General features: G+C 42.7%; 1 protein-coding gene across 1 annotated transcript in view; it reads left to right on the top strand.

Moving 5' to 3' along the window:
• RNF17 (ring finger protein 17) overlaps positions 1–19295 on the top strand; it is a 221854-nt gene that overhangs the window by 67973 nt on the left and 134586 nt on the right. Inside the window, exons 13-16 of the mRNA XM_065420884.1 lie at positions 2948–3237; positions 9538–9618; positions 11573–11734; positions 16726–16915. Coding sequence (XP_065276956.1) covers positions 2948–3237; positions 9538–9618; positions 11573–11734; positions 16726–16915 — 723 coding nt within the window. The remainder of the gene's footprint in view (positions 1–2947; positions 3238–9537; positions 9619–11572; positions 11735–16725; positions 16916–19295) is intronic.

The following is a 19295-nucleotide window of genomic DNA, read 5'->3' as shown; positions in this document are numbered from 1 at the left end:
CAGCCACCACCACCCCCAGCCAATACACCCGCACCCCTTTCCCCCCCAGACTCAGCCACTAGGTCCCTTGCACAGATATCCACAGTCCCCCCCCCCAGAGCCCAACCATGGCCCCCTAGCCCAGACACCCCCCCCCCCAAAGCCCAGGGATCCAGAATGAGAAACAGCCTGATGCTCGGTCCCAGCCTTGGATGGAGTTTCCTGCATGCCGCCCTCTCCTTCCCTCAAGGCATGCTGGGAACTGCTGCCGCCAGGAACCTTCTAGCTCCCTCTCCCTCCCCCCAGCAGTGTCTTCTATGTGCGAGCTGGGTTCTGTTGGGTCCAGTGGCCTCTAGTAGCAGCACTGCAGCCCATTTCTTGTTGGGGCGGGGAAGGAAATTCTGCGTGGACAACCCCCTGCTCAAAGCAGGACCAACACCAACTAAATCAGTAGTAGGATTCAGACTCAGTTTGCTCATCTGAATCCTACTACTCCCCCACCCATAGGAGGAGGACAGGGTACTAAAAGGTAAGGACCTCGTCCCTACCCCCCACAAGCACAAGGCCCATCAGCAAAATCCCAGGCTTTGTGGGAACCATTCTTTTTAATTGCAATAGAATCCAGCCACAAGTTGTGACAAAATTAACATTCCTACTAAATACTACCACAGATTATGAAATCCTATTCCTGTTTAACCTAATTGGGCCTCCAAGATGCTTCAAAGCAGGGGAAAAACCCATCAGGCCTATGCTAATATGGCCCCAATGGAAAGAAAAATTATTTCTTGACCGCAAAATAGGTGATTGGTCAGACCTGCAGCTTCTGCAAGACACAGCTATGAAACTACTGTTACAGGGAGAGGGAGTAGGGCTGCTGAAATAGAGCAAAAAAAAAAAAAGCTCCATGTATCCTGGGCTAGGGGTTAAATTTGTGAAGGAGGAGAGTGAGGGACCAATTAGCTCTCTTCCACCCCAGCTGGCCAGTGAGTGGATAAAGCATTCGTAGGGGGAGTGGCCACCCTTGTGACCCCAGTGAGTGCTCTACTTCCTCTTTCTACTTGGGCTGTCCCAGTTACTGCCTGTCCCATCAAGTTTTCCACTTGTTGAGGTGAGTGGGTTTTGTTCCTGGCACCTCAACACCAGAAAGATGATGGAGGGAGTTCAAAGAAAAGCAACAGTGATTAAAGAAGGAATTAGCTTTTGAGGAAATATTAAAAAGAATCAAATGTGTACTAGTATAGGTTGAGCATGTGTGTTGGTGTGAAAGTGGATGAGGAGAAAATGTTTGAAGGGTGTAAACAGCATGTAGAAGAAGGAAGAATGATTTAGGTATCACAGCAGGAATAAATGGATGAACTAAAGAAAAGAAAAATGTTTGAATGTTGGGAAAATTCCATCAGTCAGGTCCCTTGTCCTGCCCAGTTATCCCAGGAGTATTAGGTCTTACCTATACTGGGAATTTGACTCTATTCCAGCCAGCTTTGATACATAACTAGTGCAGACACCAAGTATAAATCATGAAAACTACAATTTGCACAGGTGAAACTTTACTTCTGCTTGAAATCAAGATAATGTGCTTATGTGTAAAATGTGGTTTTCCTTTTCCATACTTCTATGCGGTGCAATTATATGGGCCATTGATTGCAGGAATTGGCACAAAGTCCTAGTGGAGACAAGGCAGAATGAAGAATAATCTCTTAAGGAAAATGGTAGCAACCCTATTTCTAAGATATTTATAACTAGATTGGGCAGACCTCTCTAATATATGTTCTAGGAAAAATCTTCTACTGATGTAGAGTTGGACTAAATAATCTAATATTTTTCTTCCATGTGTTTAGTACACCTCTACCCTGATATAACGCGACCGGATATAACACGGTAAAGCAGTGCTCTGGGGGGGGCGGGGCTGCACACTCCGGCCGATCAAAGCAAGTTCGATATAATGCGGTTTCACCTATAACGCGGTAAGATTTTTTGGCTCCTGAGGACAGCGTTATATCGGGGTAGAGGTGTATGTATTACTAGGTTTGGCAGAATTAGATTTATAGTTTTGACGTGTAATATCAATACTTAGTTTTAAGCATTGTTTTAGATTTTTTTTTATTAATTTAAATTTTCCACAGTTACAGGAAATTACAAGGGTATGTCAGAAATAGGGAAGGGTCAAACAATGTAATGACAGTAAACACTGAGATTTTAAAAAGTTTAAAGCTTCATGATTGTTAAAACACAAATTGACAACATCACATGTCAAAATATACAAAGTAAATATTCTTAAATAAAACTCTAATAAGTTCTCAAGCAGCATTGTAAATTTCAATTATTATCAATGGAAATATTTTTTCCTAGGTTTGTGTGTATGGTGAAATTGACATTTGCCACATTTAACCATAAAAATAGAATCTTTCCAAGCCTTTGTATTACTATTATTCTGAGCATTTTAGGAAAGAACATTGTGAACATAAACTCTTCACTGCTAGATTCAACAGTGAGGAAAAATAAGTATAACTTACCTTTCTGAGGATAGCAGGGATCTTCTGCAGGGGGTAGAGATTTTAGGGTCTGTTCCGGTCTGAAGAGCTATTGATCTTGTTGGCATTCTGCTACATAAAGCCTAGATCTATCTTTCACAGTTTTTGGGGGAGTAAGACTGTGTTGAGCATATTAGGGATTTGTTTGTTTGGGATCAGTGGTTGGCGTGAGGAGGATTTCCTCCCTGTTTTTGTCTTAAGAAAGTTATTGCTCCATTTCTTTACGTTGGTTTGAACCTTTAATGGATGTTAAGGATATCTTGAACTTTTGGAAGATTGCTTTTTATGTTTTTGTTTAAATAAAAAAAATGTTTGGTTCTTGAGACTAAGTCCCGGTATTTTATCATGGAATCGTGATTGTTTAAAATAAAAATTCTGCTTTACGGTACCCTTCTGTGAAATGAAATCTGAATAAGTTAATATATTTCTCCAAATAGATGTTGCCCTGGAGATGATGGACAAAGCATTCTCATGGTCAGTAATCAGGGAGAAGTATCAAACTGTGACACTTATTTGTCGGTAGAAAAGAATAAATTTACAACACTTGTCAGAGGTAATGAAGCAGAGACTCTTACACAGCAAGAACTTGATGTGCATACAGAAGTGAAAAATGTCCAGCTTTACGAATTAATTACAACACCCTCTCAAAAAAGTATTCTGACTTTACCTCAAACGATGTCTGGTCCTGATGTCATAATTGAAGAAATCATGGAAGATGACCAGGAAAGTGAGTTGCTTAATATTTGTTAATTTGAACATATGACTATAATATCTTTTAAACTAGTGTGTTTATCAAGACTAGCCCTTTTAGCACTCCGTTTGCTTCATATTTTGTTGTTGCTTTTTCTGTAGCTGAAATTTTTCCATTCAAGGTTCTGATCAGTATGGGTTCCTGGTCTTGATAGTTTCCATTGACCACTTGAGTCATCTCCTTTTAGAGTCTGGGTCATTGGTTTTTGGAGGTTCGTCCTCCTGGCCTTTTCCCCCAGGTTTATTCTGGGCCTTCATACAGGCCAGTGTCTCGCTTTAACCAGTAACCGATTTAAGTCTCTCAGGTGATTGATTGCAGATGTGTATTCCACTTAAGTGTGCACATGCTCTGTGCATTGAAGCCAGGGAACTTTGCCTCACGGTATTTGTAGGGGTGGCGCTCGAGTCCTCTGGTCCATAGCTCCTCCCATGGTTATTTAAGGGCAGTACCATCCCCAATACCCCTCAGTTCCTTCTCAGTGCCCATGGCTTGAGTCGGAGCTTTCTGCGTGGTATTTCACTGCACGCTTTCTGTGTGATGGTGTTCTGGGATTTTGCTGTAAATAGTTAGTAAGCAGTTAGTTCTAGTAGTACCTTTAGGTTTAGTTAGTAGTTAAGTAGATTGGGATGCCTTCACCAGGTTTTAAACACTGCCTGTTATGTGGGGTGCCTATCTCTAATAGTGACCACCATATTTGGAGCTTATTGTGCCTGGAGGAGGGGCATATTAAGGAAAGGTTCTCTATCTGTAAGTTGTTCAAAAAGAGAACGCAGGTGGCAAGAGATTTGCACCTTATGGAGCATGCTACGAGACCTGGTTCAGCACCGGGGACCTCCACAGATCATCTGGTCCCAGAGAGACCTTCTGAGCTGGCATGAAATGTTGTTTGAGGCCCAAAGTTGAATTTCTCTCTTAGGAGGAAGAGGGATTATTCTTCTTTTGGTCCTCTGAGGAAAAGGTCTCAGAAGATGGACCAGAGCTATTCCATGGCTCTGAGAGAGTCCTCCTCCTTTTTCTAAGAGGAGTGCAGACTGGTACCGTGATTACTCGGGCACACAAGATAGAGCTAGGCCATCTAACCACTCTCTGGTCCCGAGTTGACATTATTTGGACCCCGTACCATCTATGGGATGTCCATTGAGTCTGGTACTGACAGCATTGGTGTCGCCACTGACTGTCTATGCCATTGGCCTGCCAGGCAGCATCGGACCTTCTCTGCCTCTCCATTCCTGATTCTCCAATAATTCAGGGCCATTCAGTTGCCATGGCTGCTTCTGCTGTGTCCTTGTTGCTACCTTATCTAGTTGCAGAGTTGTCTCTGTCATCAGCACCATTGTCCGCACTGCCCAATGCTCAGAGTGCCGACTTGAGGTCTGCTTCCCCCTTAATACTGAGGGGCCCGTTGGCGCAGATACTGTCTTCGTCACCAATGATGACACATCTGCAGGATCAGTTCCAGGCCCAGCTTTGGTACCTACATCTGTTTTGATGCCTACTGGGAATGCGATGCCCCTTCTGGTATTCAAGGTGTCTACTACTCTACCATCCTTGCTACTGATGTGACATGCATATTGGCATTCAGATGAGGCTGGTTGTTTGCTTGCTCCATGTGGGGTGGCTTCTGCGTTGCCATCTGACGACATCCAGGGTTCGGTGAGATTGAAGACATTTTCTCCCTCACCATTGCTTTTGAGCACAGCTCCCAAAAGTTTTTGAGCACTCTTGTGGATCGCCATTGGTACCAAGATTGGCACCACTCCTGCAGTAGGCGTAGGAGTGTGTACTGACCACAGTTGCCCTAACCTTGTCCTCTGTGGCCTCCTTGGAATCCTTGGGACATCCTTTGATAGGCAAGGTCCTGGTCCTCAGTCCAGGGCAAAGTCTCCAATCCTGTCTGTAGTGTCCCCTCTTGAGCCACCTACGTTGCAGAAAGAGACTGGGGTTGCTGTCTCTGAAATAGTTCAGCCTGAACTGTGCTTGCAGGGGCAAGTGTTCCCGCAAGAGGCTCCATTGGCCCTGCTCCCTTCCTCTTCCTCCTCACTGGATGATTCTGTGGTGCCAGAGTTCTCTTCTCCTGTGCTTAAGAATTTTAAGTCTTATCAGGATCTCCTGAGATGGCTGGCTACAGCCTTGGACGTTTAGGCTGAGTTTGTTCAGGAGAATACCCATACATTGGTGGACATCCTCCAGCTGTCAGCCCCAGTGAGAGTAGCTGTCCCTAAAAAAGAAGTGCTTTTGAAACTTACAAAAACTTAGTGGCATACGCCAGCTTCTTAACCATCCACAGCAAAGTGTACTAATAGACAGTATTATGTCTCTGTGCAGGGTTTCGAGTGCCTCTACATACATACAATCTCTAATTCTCTAGGTATGGTGTTAGAAAATGTCAGATTATGGCAGGGGAGATACAAGTCCATGCTTAAGGACAGAGTACACGAGGCTAGATTTGATGGGGAGAAAAAAATTATTCAACCTTGTTACAAATGCGCATTGTGAATCAGCAGGCACTGTTGTCTAAATATCACTTTAAATGGGAAGCTATGTCCAGATTTACTGACAACTTGTCAGAATCCTCCAGGGAAGAGTTTAAGGGTGTTCTAGTGGAAGGCCATGTAGTGGACAAGACATCGTTGCAGTCAGCACTCGGCATGGCAGATAATTCTCCCAGTATTGTGGCATCAATTGTAACTGCAGCCTTGTGGCAGCAGAACTTCGGCATAACCCCTGAGGTTCAACAGAGCATAAAGGATTTACCTTTGGATGGATGGGTTTTATTTTCTGGGAAAACTTGAGAAAACACTACATTCTTTTAAGGACTCCCGTGGTAGATTGCGTTCACTGGGAGTTTATTCCCCAGCCATAAAGAGATGTCATTATGGAGGTCGTCAACAAAAGCAGCAATACTGCCTGCAGTGATGCTTCCAGCAGTCATCCTGCCGCGCTAGGCAGCAAGACGTCTACAGGAAAGGAAATAAATCACAGAGGAGGGGGCCTTCTCAGTCCAATATTAACCAGCCAGCCCGTCCTCTGCCAGCTTCGAGCATGCAGTCATTTTGACTTGCGTATTGAGAGCAGCATTCCAGTCATGGAGTTCCTGACTCCATCTCCAGAGTTTGGAGATGGGCTTGTCTTGCTTCTCAGTGCTTGGGAAACAATAACCGTGGACAAATTGGGTGCTAAGCACTGTGGGAGCGGGTTAAGCCATCCAATTTCTGTCCATTTTCCCCCATGCCACCTTCCAACCCTGTCCCTTTTCAGGGATTCCTTTCATGAGGTTCACACTCTGTGTGCTTTGGCAGCTATAGAGAAGGTTCCCCTGCAGAATCAGGAGAAGGGATTCTACTCCTGGTATTTCCTGAACCCCCAAGTCCTAGGATGCGGTGAGACCTATCCTTGATCTCTGCAGTCTCAACAAGTACATCAAATACACAAGTTTCTGCATGGTTACCCTGGCTACTATTCTCTCTGCTTTGAATCATGACTAGCTTGCTGCCCTCCATCTTCAGGGACACTTACTTTCAAGCGGTGATTTTCCTGAGCTACTGGAGGTTTCTGAGATTTGTGTGGCATGTCAGCATAATCTGTGCACAGTGTTCCCTTGTGGCTTCTCTTTGGCTTCATGCGTGTTTACCAAATGCATGACTGTAGTGACACCGAATCTCAGGGAATTTGTGTCCATAGCTGGATGATTGGGTTAGTGAGGAGCAGGTCCAGAGAACAAATCTTCTGTTGTGTCCAAATCACATTGTTTCTTTGATTGTCTGGGCCTGATTTTAAATAAGGGAAAGTCAACATTAATACCAACTCAAAAAATGGAGTGCAGTGGGACCCTACTAGACTGCGAGTTCAAGGGTGTTTCTGCCGAATGAGCAATTTTAAGCAATTCATCATCTGTGCCTGTCCTTATGCTCTCATCTTTCAACTATAATCTGTATATACCTGAAATTGTTAGGTCATGTGGCCACATGCACTTACATATTCCACCATGCAAGGCTGTGCCTTTGTCCTCTTCTGGGCTGGTTGAAAGAGGTGGTTACTTTGTGGGACTTGAGCACTGTGCTGGCTACCCTTATGGGATCTCTGAGCCCCTGACAACCTGTTCTCTGTCTCATCTGAGCCAAAAGATGGCCTTTCTTGTTGCTATAACATTTGTGAGGAGAATAAATGAGCTGCAAGCCTTAATGGCAAATCCCCCATATATGCAATTTTCAAAGACAAAGTGACCCTAAGGCTGCATACAGAATTTTTGTCGAATGTAGAACTGCTAAACCACCTTAACCATATACATACTGGTCTGTTCTTCTTAAGCTGCATTCAAGCACAGATGAGCAGCACCTTCATACGTTGGATGTGAGACAATGCGTGGTGGTTTATTTGGTGAGGACTGAACCATTGTGTTTCATCACATTAACTTTTTGTTTCCTGTGCAGATTGCCTGGAGGGTCGGGCAGTCTCTCATACACTATTTCCAGTTGGATAACTGTCTGCATTATGCCGCTCATGGATTAGCTCATATCACTCCTCCACAGAGGCTTTGGGATCATTTGACGAGAACCCAAGCAACGTCGATCACGTTCCTCGGTGATGTTTCAATATTTGATATTTGCAGGGTTGCTACATGGTCTTCTCTATATACTTCTACTAAGTACTATGCTATTATGGCTGAGTCTAGATCAGATGCAAACTATGGGAAAGGAAGGTGGTTCTGCAGTCGTTCTTTAAGTAGATTCCAAACCCTACCTCCTATGGCTTGTGAGTCACCTGAGTAGAATACACATTTGCAACCAGTCAAAGAAAAAACAACGAGGAGTCTTTGTGGCACTTGAGACTAACAAACTTATTTGGGCATAATCTTTTGTGGGCTAAAACCCACTTCATCAGATGCATGGAGTGAAAAATACAGTAAGCAGGTGTGTGTGTGTGTGTGTGTGTGTGTGTGTGTGTGTGTGTATATACATATATATACAGCACATGAAAAGATGGGAGTTGCCTTACCAAGTGGGGGGGTCAGTAATTTTCCCTCTGATATTTACCCCTTGTGGCTGCAGACTTGTTATTCCATGGCCTTCCATCCCCTCTCCATCAGAGTCTCAAATATTGACCTTTCATGAGAAGGAACTGAGGGAAATCGGGTGTTGCTGCTCTTAAATTGTCATGTGGAAGGGATATGGGCCAGAGGGTGTGAGCACCATCCCTACTGGTCTTGGAAGGCAAAGTTCTTTGCTGCACTGGACACACACACACACACACCTTAGTGGCATACGTGTCTGCACCCAAATCTCGAAGAACAACAAGTAGCTAACCATCTTTTCCTATGTGAACCATATGTTGGCTTGTTGAAAGCCTCCTGCTGCTGGTTCCAGGTTTCTGTTAACTGTTCTGCACTAAAATGTGTAGGACAGATTTTCCTACTTTGGCACAATTCCTGAAGCTGTCTAGTTATTTTCAGATTCTTATTCTTCCTCTTGCCTTCTCTCAAGTTTCCTTATTCTAAAGCTGAACAGGAAGATATGGAAAAGATGGTCGTTGATTTTTCTTTGATTTTTTTTATAACTGTTGGATATCCTGCAGCATATTTCACTTAAGCTGCTACCACAACATAATTAACCTTTGCACCCTGTAAATATTTTCGCTGTTCCTGTGCTCACACTGATTGCACCCATTTTATTTACAACCCCTTTTGGGAAGGGGATTGCAATCCCTTCCTTTGATCGGGTGCTCAAGCCTTTTAACTCACAACTGCTTGTCTTCCTAAGGTCAGAGTTAGTGTACTGTTTACTCCATACATCAGAGTAATTGTCACCACTAAACAATTACATATGTCTTTATTTATGAAATAATTTGATAGTGGAAGATGTTGGTAAGTACACTTTACCGAGAGATGCTTTTGCCATGTCTTTAGAATCCAATTGCAGTCTCATGGACCCAGCAGCAAAGTGTCTTGTGCCCAAATAGCTTAGTCTGAGAATAATTATGTGAGCAATAATGTACCACACGGGGATGGTGGTGGTTATATCTGATAACTGTATGACTCCAGAACATGGATGTATGATACCAAACCTAAGTGGTATAAACTTCATAATGAATTCAGATGTCTAAAATAACATCTTCAACAAATATAGCAGCTTTGACAAAAAAGTTTCTGTAACCAGTCGTCCTGATCCTGTGGTGTTATACGGTATCCTTGCACATTCAGACTAGTGCATTCTTAGCTAGTAATTATTCCACTATCTCCATCAGTTATATCTAATTATATTAAACTCTTTTTTTTAAAAGCACATTCCACAGAATATCTTAAAGATACACATAGGAAAAATCTTTCCCAGAAAAAGGTTATACCTTTTGGACAAAGCGCAGGTAAGTGTCTCTCCTCTGGTAAACAGTTTCCTTGATATTCTTTAAAGTATATGTCATATTTAATCAGTAGTCTTGATGTTTGTTGATAAACTGGAATGGACAAAGATCCTAATGTTGGAAAAATGAGATTGTGATTTTTAGGGGTGGTGTTCTTTATTTCGTTTTCCAAAAATCTCATTCTCTGAAGTCTGAATAATGATTTTTCAGGGTTTTAAGCAAGCAATCTATTTCAACCCATTGAGAGAAGAGGATGAACAGGACCGCTGTTCTTTTCCCAATGTAAGAATCCTTGTCCATTCTAGTTCACAATCTTTTAGACTAAAAATTTGTGTGTAGTTTGTGTACAGAATAATATTTTATAAATTAACAATGTACTTAAAAGGCAAATCACTTTCTAACCGGTTGCACAAACAAGTCACTGCTGTCTTGGTTTACTTAAATTGTGGTTCTTCGAGTGCTTGCTCGTGTCTATTCTACGTTAGATGTGTGCATACTGCGTTCACCGTTGCCAGAGATTTTTCCCTTAGTGGTATCCATCGGGCTGGCTCTAGCACCTATGAAAAGGACTGTACTTAAGCATAATCTGTATAGGCAGAGTATGAAATGTTAACCTTTTAAAATGCTGTCAACCTTCCTAATCACCTAGGGTAAGTTGATTTTTCAAAAGCGAATGGTGTGTGCTCTTTTTCTAACTTTGTGTATAGTTCCAGTGCTTTGGCTGTTGTTTATAGCTTTCTCAAGCTGCAGCAGAGTGAAAGTGGACCAGAGTTGTTTTGGTTTCCCCTGCTAATGCGAAATTTGTAGGCAACAGTAACAAGAATCAGATCATCTTCACTAAGCTGCTGTTTCCAAAGCTGGAGCAGCAGTAAAGGAAGGCATTAGAATTATTAGTTAGAAGGCTTAATATTTATCAGACACCACCCAAATGGAAGCTACAGAAAATGTCCAAGGATATCACACTGCTAGAGATTCCAGTGCTCTCCACTTTCTCAGTAGCTTGTAGGGTATTTGGCTCCTTGTGTCAGTGTTGCCCTTGGACAGTGAGGCCCCTCTTCTTAGTTCAGGCCTCGGTTTGAATTTTTTTTAAAGCGAGTATCTATCTCTGATTTAAAATCAGGTATCTAGCTCAGTTTGAGCAAGCAGATGTGAGTGGATGAGTGTGAATTGATATGACAGAGATTTTGAGGAAAGAAGTAATTTAGATTGTAAATTCTTTGGTGCAGGGACCTTTTTATGTGTTTATACAGCACCTAGCACAGCGGAGCCCTGATTCGTGATTGGAGCCCGTACATGTTAGCACAGTACTAGTAATAAATAAATCCTAGAAAGAGAAAATATAGGGGGAAAAGTAGAGAACAGTGTAGGGAAAAAAAGATAAATGGAATCCAAGTGTGAAAGAGGGGTGAAAAGAGGAAACACACAGAAAATAATGACAGGAAAAGATGTACTATGATCCAAGAGGGAAAACAAGATATAGCAAAGGCAAGAGAAACAGTAATAAGTTATAATAAACATATTAAAACATTTTTGACAGTCTATTACAATGAAATATTCTACAGAATACTACAACTATTTTATAGAAGGTGGCACGGTGGAACAATTATTTTTCACTCTTTGTAGTAGGTTTAGTCCTCAGGCTAATAGATGTCAGGTAAGTCTTTCAAACCCAGTTTATAGACGTATGTAGTTTGTCTTCATGACTAACTCAGATATGTTTCTTCAGAGCACTGTTTAGAAGAGCACATCATCAAGGGGGTGATCATAGTAGTTAGCTTACCACTCTTTCATACTATCTGCTGATAACTTTAAAAACTTGTACTGTTGAAAAGTGTCATTGTGCCTGATCAGTATGCAATACAACAATAAAATTTGCCTAGGTGTGGATGTTTTATGTGCATCAGTGGGATATCAATAGATGTTTCATGTGTACTGTTTTCTGAACTGTTCTACACAGGTTCTCCAGAATTAGTTTTTGTCAGCCACGTAATAAACCCATGCCATTTCTATATTCGGAGATATTCACAGAGGAAAACAGCAATTTTTTTGGAAAAAAAGATGAATCACTTTTGTAGTACTAAGAGTTCATACCTTAGTCCTTCAGACATTTTGGAACTAGGTAACTCAAATAATTTTCAAATACTTTAGTTAATTTAAAATTCCATATTACAATATCTGTTTACAGTTTTACAATTTTTATTCTCTATTAGTAGAATATGTTCAGCTAGTAAAATATCCTGTAACATTCTGGAGTGAGTGTTCCTCTGGAGAGTCACTATTGAGCTGTGAGAGAAACAGAACACGTTTTTCACCTGTTATATAAAGTTAAGCACTCAGATATATATTAAGTCACCTAAATGATAGTGGCCTGATCTTCAGAAGGTCTGGAGCACCCACACTTCTCTTGACTTGAGCAGGAGTTGTGTGCTTTGCACACCTGAAAATCCTGACACTTTTAGGTCACTGGCTATTGATTTAGCATCTGAATATAGCCATTAACTGGTGTGACTTTATTTTTTAATATATTGACTGAAAATAGATTGGGCCTGATTCATTCATTTTAGTGTATAAACCAACGTGTACTCTCATGGGAGCAACCTTCCTTTCTTATGGTTGCCTGAGTCTGGAACTATTGCAGCAGTCAAAATAACAACCTATTACTAGATATATTCCTTGTCCACATGTGATAGATGTTGGTCACATCACTTAATGCACTTCAGGAGAGTTCTTTTATTGAATGGTGATGAGAGCAGTATAAGAACCAGAATTGAATAGATAATAAAATTGACTAGTAACTGGGATTTTATAATCTAGCAATTCAGTATTTTGCTTCCTAAAATTTGCAAAAACAAAGTTAAGTTTGGTGGCTGATGTGAAGGCTGGTTCAATTACTGAGTGAAGGATTATGTGGTAGTGAAGAACATATTGGATCTCTTAACTGCTAATTTCCAGACATTCTAAAGTTTGGGTTTTTAAAGCTGTAGAATTTTTATAAAGGAAACAATATAGTTGTTGGGTTTTATCCGGACTTTAACTTTGTAAAAAGAAACCTGTTTGTTTGTAACCTAATTCAGATTCTTTTTCAAGTGATGGTCTCTATGTGTATTCCACACATGGGTACACATACGCTCCATGCTCCTGAGATTGGAGATTTGTTACAAGGTGTGTCCATTGGTCCATGCCTGCACAGGTTTTTTTCTTCGTGGTGCTAACCGAGGGCACCTTATTACTGCCACATCGCCTGAATCAGAATCTTCTGTGTTCATAGATACCTTCATGCTTCTTTAGCAAACCTGTTAATAAATTGTAAATAGTTCTTAGTATGGTATTTTTTTAGTCTTTGATATAGTTTGGATAGTCTAGTTCCCCCCGTCTCAGGGAATTTTCCCTGTGGACAAGGACTATACCCAGGGTTTAAGAATTGCATATCCTGGCCCCACTCCTTCTCAGTGAGCGACAAACACCAATGCTGCTTTTACTGCCTCGGCAAGGCTCACAAATCTGCTAAGTGTAGCATCTGTCACTCTTTCCTCCCTGAACACATGAGGGATAAGAGCTTCAACTAAAGAAGCATCTCACAGAGAGGGCCATGAGACCACAGTCAGATTCGAGCTAGGGAGAGCCCCCCGTAAATCTGCCTCCAAAAGAAAGGATTCATCCCGGACTCCGCCCAAGTTGGGTGAGTCTTTGCATGCAGGTCCTAAGAATTTAGTCTCGCTTAAATCTCATCAACGTGAGAGCATGGTTCAAAGATGTACGGCTCCACCAGTACTGACTCTGGTGCCGATGCTTAAAACAAAGGATCAGAACCCACCAGCACAGTCTAAGAAGTCCAGGCTTGACACTGCATCAGTACTGGATGGCTCCTGGAAGGGACCATTAGATCCAACAGTCCCAACTAGAGAAACACTCCTGTGCTCTGGGAAGGTCCAAAACCTTCATCTCCCCAAAAGACATCTTCACATATCCCTGTCTTCAATTCTTACTTCTTTCAAGTCCATCCTTATTCAGAGATGTCCAGACACTGGAGGATGAATCTCCCGCAAGAGGACGTGACTTTTCCCCTATACCTTCTGTGATCAGGAGCATCCATCTGCCAGTACCGATGGCTCTGCATTTGAGCAAGAACCTGCCTTCTCATTGGCTGAGTTGGAAGTTCCAGACAAACCATTGTCTCAACGTATGTGAGTTAGTCCAGACAGACTCTAGAACACTGGTGGGCAACCCGCGGGCCGCACGCGGATCGTTTGTTTACATTTGCATGTCTGCACGCAGCTCCCAGTGGCCACGGTTCGCCGTTCCCAGCCAATGGGAGCTGTGGGAAGTGGCAGCCAGTACGTCCCTGCGGCCCGCGCCACTTCCTGCAGCTTCCATTGGCCTGGAACGGCGAACTGCAGCCACTGGGAGCTGCGGGCAGCCATGCAAATGTAAACAAATTGTCTGGTGGCCTGCCAGCGGATTACCCTGACAGTCCACGTGCTGCCCACCACTGCTCTAGAAGTATAGAAGACCTGGGTTCTATCTACCCAAATATAACTATCCATGTACCCAGTGCCCTGGGGTCCCCCTGACTGGTTGACTCTTTCTGCTGGTGTTACTGGCATTCTTGGGATCCCTATACTAAGCACCCCACATTTATACACAAACTATACCTGCTATCTCCTAGCCAGCAGCTGGTTTTGTCAGAATATGGGGCAGAAGAAGTAGTTGATCTGGATCTGATAGTCCTAACTGCTGTCTCATTCTCCTTACCAGATGAGGCAGTTGCTCCTTCTTCACCTTCCCTGTCTGATGACCACAGGCGTTATCAGGAGCATCTGGAGAGAGTGACGTCTTAGCTCCAGATTCCAGTAGAGGAGGTCCAGGAGACCCATCACGGGATATCTTGCAACCTTCTGGACCCAGTGGGGTGGCCCTTCCAATTAAGGAGGCCATTTTGGAGCCTGCCAGGACAGTGTGGCATATCCCTATTTCCTGTGCCTGTACCCTTAAACAGCTGAAAAATTTTATTTTGTACTGGCTAAAGGGTCAGATTTAATTTTTTATCCACCCAGGACCCAACTCCCTGGTGGTGTGGGCAGCCGCAGAACGATTCAGGCTTCAATACCCTAAAACAACTCCATCTGACAAGGGCACCAAATGCCTTGACCTTATGGGGAGGAAGGTATATTTTTCAGCTAGTTTCCAATTTCAATTTGCTAACTACCAGATCTTTAGCAAAATTCAGTTTCACAAACCATTCCAAATTTGTGGAATTCAGGGATAAACTTTCCCAGGAGGACTGGGCTCAATTCCCAGCCCTCGTCAATGAAGGCAAATTGGGGGCTAAGACTCCACTCCAAGCAGTAGTGGACACAGCTGACACTGCATCTAGCACTATTGCCAAGCTTTCATCATGATGAAAGAGTCCTAGCTTCGTGCTGCAGGGTTCCCCAGAATGATACAAAATACCATTGAGGATCTGTCTGTGAACGAGTTCAGTCAGTTCAGTGAAAAGATTGACAGGTTGCTACACTTGCTTAAGGACTTCAGGACAACCAGCCCCAAAGAGAAATCACCACAAGTAGGTGTATAGGCCCATATCTCTCCCTCAGCTGTTTTACCACTAGTGCTCTTATGAACTGCAATGCAAGTGCCAGCGGATACAAAGACTAAGGTATGTGACTTCATCTACCTCATCCGCCGCTGCCCACCCCACTCACCATCCAGGGATTTCTTTTGATGGGACTGTCAAACCACCTTACCTCTATTGATGCTGTCTCCTACTGCCCCCAAACTTTTGATGTCCACTTCGCCCACAACTGAAGGGCAATAGCAGACAAGTGGGTACTAGAAATAATCCACTGTGGCTGCAGAATCGAGTTCATCTTCCCCTCTAGGTAGAGGCAGTCAATTTTATGGGATTCTTTCTTCAGAAACCACATCATGCTCTCAGCAACATACCTAACAGGTGGGCAGAACTCTCTAGCGGGCAGTCTTAGCAGGTACTTCTCCAGAGACTACAAGTGAAAGATATACAACTCTCTCTGAACGACATCTTGGCTCAGTGGGGAAAGCCATCTTGGGATCTCTTTGCCTCAGAGACAAACAAGAAGTTAAATCTGTACTGCTCCAGAGCATCATTAGGTCAGGGCTCCAGTGGCGATGCCCTTCTGCTTCCCTGGATGGACCATGTGAGGTATGCCTTTCCTCCCATTCCCCTATTACCTCAAGTTTTTCAGAAGATTCATCAGGACAGGGCCTGGGTCATTCTCATTACACCCAATTGACCCAAACAGTTCTGATTTCTGGACCCCCTCTAAATGTCAGTCCGTCCTCCTTCCCAGAGACGTTCTCCTGAGTTAACTGCAAAATCAGACATTCCAACCTAGACCCCCTTCATCTTACAGCCTGGTATTTGGATAGAACTCAGACCTGGAGCACTCATGTTGAGAGGCTGTTCAAAGTATTCTCAACCACAGCAGAAATGTCTCCACCAGAAAATGCTACCTAGCTAAGTGGAGGTGTTTCTCTACCTGGATGTTACAGGAGAGATGTTAGTCCACACTGCCCATTGTACTCTGTTATCCGCATGCGCAAAAAACTGTGCAGGCACAGACTAGTGGATACTGCTTGCTACAAATTTCCTATCTCAGGCACAGGGAACACGTGTATCCATGCATGGAATACAGAGAATGGACGACACATCTTGAAGAACCTCCAGTTATAGGTAAGTAACCTCCATTTTCCATGTTTTGTTATGATCCCTGATAGATATAAAAGGGAAACTAGAAATACAAAATGGGAAAGACTCCTTTCTAAGCAATCACTGCAGAAAAGGATCCGATGGTTATAGTGGATCCCGGATTAAATGAACCAACAATTAAATACTATGGTTGAAAAAAAGGGAATATTCCTCTGAGATATATTAGCAGGAGTGTTGTAAGCAAGACATGAAAAGTAATTCTTCCACTCTGCTCAGCACTGATAAGGCCTGAACTAGCTACGTGGTAAAATGTAAACCATGGAGGAATATACTAAAATGTAATGACAATCGCTTCTAAACTAAGATATTTAAGTCATGGATTTAGTTGGTTTAAAATTGTAGTGTTTTTTTTAATCTTTATTTAGGTGCAAGGATCTTTATCAACAGTAAAGAAAATGGAATGTGGTGCCGTGGAACTATCACTGAGTTGATTCCTCTGGAAAGTAAAAATAAGGGAAAACACTGTGGTCCAACAAAATACAAAATTTATGATGTTGCAGTGATGCACGTATTCATGGAAGACTTTGGGAATTCTGAAGTTTTAGTTGGTTCAGGGTATGATTATCTTATAACTACATCTATGTCTTTGTGGATAAAAATAGTCTCTTGTTCCAAACTGTGGCATTTCAGCTGTTGGTTTCTGATGGGGAATATGTACTATGAAAGTCCAATAAAACTACCTTTTCACAAGTTAATAACTAAATACACAAATGACTGCTGTGTGACTTGCATACAGCCGCATGCAGAAAAATATTCTATAAAATACATTTCCTCAGAGGTTAATGTATATCTGCTAAGTTACCGTACAAGACATGAATGTTTAAAATTGCAGACCTAGAAAATTCAGTGTCTGAACAAGATACATTTCTATGTTGCCACCTCTTGCAACTTTATTGCAAATATCGTGATAATTGGTGTCTTTTTAAAAGCACTCACTCCTGTAATCATGACTACATGAGAATCTTGGCTTTCATTAAAAAAAAAAAATGGTTTCTAGCCCTCATGGTTACAGTGAGAAGTTTGAAAATGTGATAAAGTGCATCCTTATGGGTCAAATCAAAAGGTAAATAAAAGGAACCTGAAATGTAGTCTGGGTTTTTTCTTTTGTTTTTTTGTTTTTTTGTTTTTAAAAAGATTTGTAAACCAGTCTAATGGTTTTGAGGGGTTGATTCTTGGTTTTTAAACATTTGAAGTTTGCAATACTGCATTTCTCACAATTGTAACAATAAATTTGTCACTAACAGGCTAGATAGCAGAATTGTGGTTTTACAGGTCTTAAGAATGAATTGGGAAAACTAAAGTGATGCTGAAGCTTCTTACACTGCTTTTTCTAATGGCATCAAACCTCGGAAAGCATATGGCTCTGTCATGAGCATATTCTATCTACTTGTGCCAATGAAGCCAAATTGAATTTTGCTTGTTTGATTTCTGTCAATGTATTAAGATGACCCCCCCAGTTTTAAAAAAAGACTATTTTCCCTAGTCTCTGAACTGTTCTTGTGGGAGAGTGCTTAGCATGGGTCAGAATAAACATACTTCTTTATACTGATCATCAAATGAAAACTTATTTTAAGAAATAATATTCTAGTCTGGGAGCATAACGTAAAATATTATTCCATGGGCATGTTAGTGATAGAAAGGTAAGGGGAAGGTATCATTTGATTTGTAAAAAATCTACAGAATCAGAATTTCAGTGGTGTCATCCTGCCCAATTCCTCTAGTGGGGATAATTGTGTTGTTGGAAATGGGTCAAGTTGGGCATCATTCAAAAGCCCTTTTCCCCATTAACACAGTGATGCCAAACCTAGAACAATTATTTGGGTACATATTCAAGAAAATGTTTTAAAATCAACTTTTTAAAAATTATATTTTAACATAGGTTGCATTGCTTACAAAAAACAAAAAGATATTGATCTTTGGTAATCCTAAGGAAGTTGGCCTTGGCATGTAGGACTGAAAACATTTATTAATCAGTTGTCATCAGTGTTTCAGTTTAGGGCACCATTGCTAGACACGTTGTCACACTGATCCTCGTCCATGCATATCTCTGTACAAAGCAGGCCAAACATTTGCAGGGTGGTGAGCATTTGATCTTTGCACACAACTATTTGATTAACTAAAGGATTGATTTGGGAGCAAATGGTATTTCACACATAACTGGTGTGATCAGTCCATCCTCCAAGACCTATCCATGCCAGTTAGGGGAGTGTTGTTTTGGATGTGTTCAATCATCCTGGAGCAATTCTGTTCCCCAGCAACCGTAGGTGCCAACTCCGTGGGTGCTCCGGCCCCGGAGCACCCACAGAAAAAAATTGGTGGGTGCTGAGCACTCACCGGCAGCTCCCTGTGGCCCCACCCTGCCCCCCTGCTCCAACTCGCCTCCGCTGCGATCGCGCCACCGCGTCCTGCTTCTCCTCCCTCCCAGCCCTTGCGCCGTAGGGCAGGGAGGGAAGGGGAAGGTCCCGCGCTGGAGGAAGAGGCGGGGCTGGGGCGGGGATTTGGGGAAGGGATCCGAGGGGGCGGAGTTAGGGCGGGGACTTTGGGGATGGGGTTGGAATGGGGGCGGGGCCAGGGGCAGGGAGGGGGTGGAGTCGGGGCGGGGGGCGTGGGCACCCACCGGTGCCGGAGAAAGTTGGCGCCGCTGCCAGCAACAGGCATAAAAATGGAGTCTTGCCGAAGGCTTGGGTAGCATTTCCTAGAGAGCACTAGAACATACGTATCTTAGGCAAAAAATCCAGAGTTTAATAGCGCCTCTGTCTGTGCCATTGATGGCATGCAAGATAATTTTAGTTTGTCTTCTCATGCGAACTACGAAGAAACCACTTAATGTGAGGCAGCAACTTCATTATACTATGTGACAAGAGAATTCTTTGAGCAATTGTTTGCATACTGGAGCATGTTTCCTGGAAGGTATATGGTTAACTTGTCCTTCATG

This window comes from Emys orbicularis, chromosome 1 (genome assembly GCF_028017835.1).
Source record: "Emys orbicularis isolate rEmyOrb1 chromosome 1, rEmyOrb1.hap1, whole genome shotgun sequence".
NCBI lineage: Eukaryota > Metazoa > Chordata > Testudines > Emydidae > Emys > Emys orbicularis.
This window is presented reverse-complemented; position numbering and strand designations above follow the sequence as displayed.